The 6,536-nt window shown below is 52.2% G+C and overlaps 1 protein-coding gene across 1 annotated transcript in view; it reads left to right on the top strand.

Moving 5' to 3' along the window:
* The first annotated feature begins 241 nt into the window (after positions 1-241).
* The window catches only part of comp (cartilage oligomeric matrix protein), a 38,788-nt gene continuing 32,493 nt past the window's right edge, over positions 242-6,536 (top strand). The window contains exons 1-5 of the mRNA XM_073068445.1: positions 242-326; positions 577-820; positions 1,911-1,993; positions 4,611-4,662; positions 6,097-6,269. Of these exons, the coding sequence (XP_072924546.1) occupies positions 745-820; positions 1,911-1,993; positions 4,611-4,662; positions 6,097-6,269 (384 nt within the window). The 5' untranslated portion in view covers positions 242-326; positions 577-744. The remainder of the gene's footprint in view (positions 327-576; positions 821-1,910; positions 1,994-4,610; positions 4,663-6,096; positions 6,270-6,536) is intronic.

The raw sequence follows: 6,536 nt of genomic DNA, 5'->3' as shown, positions 1-6,536 counted from the left end.
ACAACTGTGGGAATGTCTTCACTCAGTGAGCAGTTGAAGACTATCGTCTCATGGGGCAGTTATGGGTGAGCAATAACTGCTGGCTTTACCAGGGATTTAATTTGTCTGGCGGGCAACTTGTATCGCGAAGCTTCCGCTGACACCTAGGAACTGACCGACTAGTCCGGTTCTCAGCAACTCAGTTCCACGCAGAAGTAGAAAGCACGAACTGCGGAGTTGGCCGTAAACTCTTGATGGGTACAGATCGTGAAGGTGCCGTGTTGACAGCGTTAAGCCTGTGAAAAGGACGGCGGACGAAGGCTGTGGGCAGCGACGGATACAGAGAGGTGAGACATAGCGAAGATAGGGAGAGACACAAGGGTGGCGTTGAACTGCAGACTTGTTTTATTGAAAGCGAACGGACAACAGTACGAGGTATTTAATATTTCAGAGAATGTAAGAAATGGAACGCGTTAACGTTCGGGAGCGCATTCCGAGCAAAGAGTGCGTCTTTAATGGAGGAAATGGGTCAGAAAATGAGGGGGGGGGGGGTGGGGGGTCATTGTCCCAGCCGACTTTGTTTTTCGTTTGAGACAGGTATTCTGGCCGGGATGCCAACACATGATGTCATTCCAGATGCATTTATAACGCCGGCGGTAAGAGACAGCAAACACTTGAGGCTAAGGTTGAGAGCACGAGCGAGCGCGTCTCCGATTGACCCGGGGCAGAGTGCGAGAGCTTAACCCAACAACCCTCGGAAGCAAAATGAGTCTCAGTACGTTCTTACTGATTGTCAGTCTGCAGGTCTGCTTTGGGATCAGCTGCTGTCAGCGCAGCGGAGGTAAGATACCTTTTGTTCGTTTTCTCCCGTCTGTGCGGAGCTCCTCCGGCTCGCTATATAGAGCATCGAATCTGTCCTCAGCCCAACATATCAAAGGGCAAACGGCGGAGTCCACCGAATCCTCGGCCACTCATTCTCACCGTACGCAGAAACCCGCAAAACTTTTTACTTCATCAGGTGACACGTTTTCTGGAGCACTGAGAGAATAACTTCCGAAATACTTGCTGTTACACTGTGTTTTCCTCGATGTGAAGACGCAGGTCCGTTAGCCTCCAACATACTCAGTCAGACATAATGACCCGCGTCCACCAAGTCAATAACTTTCATACTTGTATGTCCGTCCCTCCAGTTTCAGGTGCCCCTCCTTTGCCGCCTCCAGCACACTCACTCCCGATCCATCCCTGCTTCAGTCCCAGCTCTCTCGCCGCCGGATGCGACCCTCCCTCGTCCTGTTCACTCCCGGATTCTTCGCATCTTTAACCCGCCACTCAGACCTGGCCCTCACCTCATCTGCTGCCCCCTGTTCTGGCACCGGGCAGAGCGCGTGGCTCGCGGTCAGGTATCCCGTTAAAAAGAAACAACGTGCCAACGTACTGGAAACTCCCCTCTCGGTGTGAACGTGAACTCCGAGAGGATTCGATTATTAACAGTAAGAATACAACCATAACAAACAACGCTGGAGAATGTGTAACGATGTAAGGAGTAGAATTAGTATCAGTAACGATGCAACCTGTGAAGCAAAGGGGTGGGGAGGAGAGATTAATTCAAAGGTACAACGCGGTGACGGGCCCTTCCAGCCCACAGCCCCCACGCCACCCAGTTATTCCCATGTGCCCAATTAACCTACGGACCTGTAGCTCTAGGAACGTGGGAAGGAACCGAAGCACCCGGTGGAAACTCACACGGACACGGGAAGATCGTACAAAAACTCCTTACAGACAACGGTGGAGATCGAACGCGGGTCACCGGCGCTGTCGTAGCCTTATGCACTCTTCAAGCCGATTATATTGTGACAGGGCTGGTTTAACATAGAGTCGTTGGTACTGGTGGTAGAATCAATGCTGCATTTGTCCTTATTCCCTTTCTTTAGGCAATTTCAATCATCAGGTGCTTTCTCAGATGTTACTAACAAACCAGGAGCTGGCCGAGATTAAAGATCTCCTTAAACAACAGGTAAAGAACCCATTCTGTACCCCAGTACTGCCGTGTTCCTGTGTCCCCAGACTTTAACCCTTTCATGACTCTAACGATTTCCGTGACACCCCCCCCCCCCCACCACCACCACCGATCACTAACGTGGGTCTTTTTTAAGCCTTGCGATTAATAACTATTATTGCTGGGAAATAATGTTGAGACTGTGGAGCCTGACTAGCTAACAGAGTCAATCATACGTTTTAAGAATGTAGTCACCCGCAGATGAGACGCGGCAACCAGGAGATGGGAGAAACGTGATTGCAATCCGTGGGGAGCGTTGGAAGCTGGTACTCCAACACACTGCCGTGAAGGAGGAAGCGGGAATTGCTTCCCAAGGAAGAACTTTTCACGATCGCTGTGGTACACAGTGCAAACTCCGGATAGGAAGATAGCTGGGGAAAGCAAGGCGTGTTACATTGTTGGGATGGGGCGGCCGGACTCAACAGGGAGGGTTCTACCCTTTGCGTAAGGAAACACCCCTCCCCTCTCAATTGCCTCTCCCGGGTCAGCTGGGTGAAGAAGGCTCTATACCTTGAGTTTTGGAAATGCAGATCTATTCCCACTGAAACCCATCACATCTGGAACCTGGTGCGCCATTTTCAGAGTGCTGGAAGTGTCTGATAGGGTAACATAAATTCCTCTGTAGGACTCTGTGGATGTTTTACAGCCCAGACCTTTGAGCCCAGAACTGATTTCTGTACGCTGGGTGTCTGGCTAAAATTAATAGTCCTTGAGTACACTCTACCCTTAAGAAGGCAGAAATGTCCTCATGTCTGGACCACTGGATAATTTCTGCTTGGAAGCAATCCTTTGCTGTCAGACGAGGATGGTGCTGGATTTGGCTCTCAATAGACCATACTTGGAGGTCATCGTCTTGACTTAGGCCAATGACCTCTTGCTCATGGTTGAGGAACCCAGTGACTTATGAAGGATAGATGAGTTCAGTAGGGCCTTTCTGCTCCACTCTTCTGAGGATCAAATAGGAGAAATGTTCTGGACTTCTGGTAAGTAAATGACGGGTTGATTCCCTACAGGAGAGAGGAGAACACTTTCCGTAGGGGCACTGCCTTCAAAATGACATGAAGATGTCCTTAGCGAATGCTGGGTGCACCTCTCCGAGGGGGGATTGCTGGTCTGTTACTGGGAATCTGTTCAGAGTCAGGGATGAGATCACCACTAGAAAGGGTGCGCCCACACTGGTGAAGAGGATACTCGGTATGTCAGGGTGACCTGATGCAGGGCTGAACCAGAGGACAGAGTTGCTGGATACCCAAGCTCATAGTCAAAGCTTTCAGAGCCCCATTACCCCAAATGGAATATCAACTGAGCAGATAGTTACTCAACAGGAATTAGTCCTCCTGAACCCCTCCTTTGGAGTCCGCTCCTCACAACTTGAGCCCTTTCTTGGAAATGCCTGCTGTGCATCTCCACACTGCAGAGAGGAGCTCCCTGCGCAGGTTGCCCTCATACCTGCTTCATCTTCTTGCAGTCGTTAGACGCCCAGACACACTGTCTGTTCTGCCAGAGAGACAGGTCCCCAGTGAGCTGCCTCCCCTTTTACATTGGGCCAGATTTTCGGAGTGTTGAACGGAGCTGTCACGTGCAATATAGTTTTGAGCTGGTTCACAGACTCAGAGCCTTGATGAGCATGTGTTGAGGCTGCAATCCGTACTTTAGCATTTCTGAGTGGAAGAGAATGCTGGAAATACTCAACAGGTCAAGCCGCATCTGCAGGAAGACAAGAGTTCCCATTGTCTTTGGCAGGAAACGTCAGCTCACTTTCTTTCCTCACAGATGTGGCCTGGCACGCTGAGTACAGTATTTTCAGCATTGTGTTTTTAGTTTCGATGTGGAGGTTTTTCAGCTGATTTTGATCGGGGTGGGGGGGGGGGGGATGCTCTGAAGGTTCTGATTGCACTTCAGCCACATGCTCCTGATCCACGGGCAGCCGGGAGTGAGGCGGGCAGCGGAGGGCGAGGTTGGCTGTGGAGGGTAGGGAGGGCTGTGGAGGGTGGTGTGGGTTGTGAAGGGTGGGGTAGGCTGTGGAGGGTGGGGCGGGCTGTGGAGGGTGGTGTGGACTGTGGAGGGTGGTGTGGGTTGTGGAGTGTGGTGTGGGTTGTGGAGGGTGGGGTAGGCTGTGGAGGGTGGGGTGGACTGTAGAGGGTGGGGCAGGCTGTGGAGGGTGGGGTGGGCTGTGGAGGGTGGTGTGGGTTGTGGAGTGTGGTGTGGGTTGTGGAGGGTGAGGTAGGCTGTGGAGGGTGGTGTGGACTGTGGAGGGTGGTGTGGGTTGTGGAGTGTGGTGTGGGTTGTGGAGGGTGAGGTAGGCTGTGGAGGGTGGTGTGGACTGTGGAGGGTGGTGTGGACTGGAGGGTGGTGTGGGTTGTGGAGGGTGGGGCAGGCTGTGGAGGGTGGGGTGGGCTGTGGAGGGTGGACTAGTTGCTGAACCTCGCTGTTACTCCTGGGTCTAACGAGGCTGTCATGCTTGGGTCCAGGCACTGGGGCTTCAATAGGGCTGTCCACCCTGACTGTCTGCCCCTTTTACAGGTACATAATCCTGTTTTGTCCATTTCACTGATATTACTGCACTATCTCACAGGTAAAACAGATAATCTTTCTGAAGAACACCTTGGCTGAATGTGATCTCTGTGGTGAGTAAACTGTCTGAGAATCAGTAGGGACGTTGTAAATCCCCCAGGGAGTCACTGTGGGACAAGTAGTCTGTGGGAGTGCCTCCCTGTGGGAGGGCATTATTGAGGGAGTGCCTCCCTGTGGGAGGGCATTATTGAGAGAGTGACTCCCTGTGGGAGGGCATTATTGAGAGATTGCTCCCTGTGGGACAAGTAGTCTGTGGGAGTGCCTCCCTGTGGGAGGGCATTATTGAGAGAGTGACTCCCTGTGGGAGGGCATTATTGAGAGAGTGACTCCCTGTGGGAGGGCATTATTGAGAGATTTCTCCCTGTGGGACAAGTAGTCTGTGGGAGTGCCTCCCTGTGGGAGGGCATTATTGAGAGAGTGACTCCCTGTGGGAGGGCATTATTGAGAGATTGCTCCCTGTGGGACAGTCAGTACTGTGGGAGTGTCTCACTGTGGGACGGGCAGTACTGAGGGAGTGTCTCACTGTGGGATGGGCAGTACTGAGGGAGCGCCTTGCTGTGGGACGGCCAGTACTGAGGGAGTGTCTCCCTGTGGGACGGGCATTACGGAGGGAGTGTCTCCCTGTGGGATGGACAGTACTGAGGGAGTGTCTCCCTGTGGGAGGGGCAGTGCTGAGGGAGCGCCTTGCTGTGGGATGGACAGTACTGAGGGAGTGTCTCCCTGTGGGACGGGCACAGGTGAGCGAGCTGTACGCTGTTAGAAAGATGGCACTGAGGAAGGTTCTGCGTTGGGCTGTGCCACCTTTCAAATCCGACATTAAACTGAAGCTCCGAGTGTTCTCAGGACAATGTTTCTGAAACGTCAATGACCTAGTCGAATTTGAGTGCAGAACAGGAGGATGCTTCCTAATGGTGCTGGCTAATCCTTGTCCACCAGCCAGCACGGTTAAAATTGATTACCTACTGATAACACAAGTAAAGTTCATTGTCAGACACACAAGTGCAATGAAATGGCTATTTGAAGCAGTGTCACAGGTTCATCGTCACACCATTAACCCTGTTTTGGCTTCCACCCTCTTCCTTTCCAGAGCTGAGGAAGAGTCTCAGCTCAAAGCGTTGACTGTTAATTTCTCTCTGTAGATGCTGCCTGACCTGCTGAGTCCCTGCAGCACTTTGTGTGGATGCTGTTCCGTATTACACTCCCCGTTTCCGTATCTATTAGCAAGTGTTTATGTCAGAGTGGTAACAGCATAACAGCACCGTTTAAGGCTCACACTGGTCTTTCAAAGTTTTGGGGAATTCTGGAGTGTGGAAGTATTGCTGAAGTGTGGGAAGGCCTTTCTCCTCTGGTTCTAGCCCTTGTGCTGGGGCCTCCCTCTGCTCTGGGTCCTTGTGCCTGCTCTTCAGATGTGCTTCTGGGTAAATACCCCGGGGCCTTTGATAGTTCGACCCCTGTTGATGAGTTCTTTATGTCACTCCCACCTGCAGGTATTCGACAGGAGGGCAAGCAGCCGCCGATTACTGTATACCCATTTGGAAAATGTGTGCCTAACCCTTGCTTCCCTGGGGTGCTGTGCTCTGAAACCGTAAATGGGTTTCAGTGTGGGACCTGCCCCTCCGGCCTCACGGGCAATGGGACACATTGCACTGACGTGGATGAGGTGAGCGCAAGGGTGCGTGCACAACGGGCAGGGGTGCTGCCGAGAGCAGGGGATCGTGACTCTTGCAGTCTAGCTGGAGCTGAAAGCTTGGCAGGATGCGGGGAGGAGGGTGGGGGCTTGGGGATAATTTTGGATGCCAGGTCTTCTGGCGAGCTTAATACAAAGAGCGAGCCCATTATCCGTTTGGTCGCCACATTAACCAATCAATAGGATATCTGCAAGTTAAACTGGGATCCGGTTGGTTAAAATGTGGTTGTCCATTGTTCA

This window comes from Hemitrygon akajei, chromosome 16 (genome assembly GCF_048418815.1).
Source record: "Hemitrygon akajei chromosome 16, sHemAka1.3, whole genome shotgun sequence".
Taxonomy (NCBI): Eukaryota; Metazoa; Chordata; class Chondrichthyes; order Myliobatiformes; family Dasyatidae; genus Hemitrygon; species Hemitrygon akajei.
The sequence above is the reverse complement of the archived record's forward strand: the minus strand, read 5'-3'. Positions and strand labels throughout refer to the sequence as shown.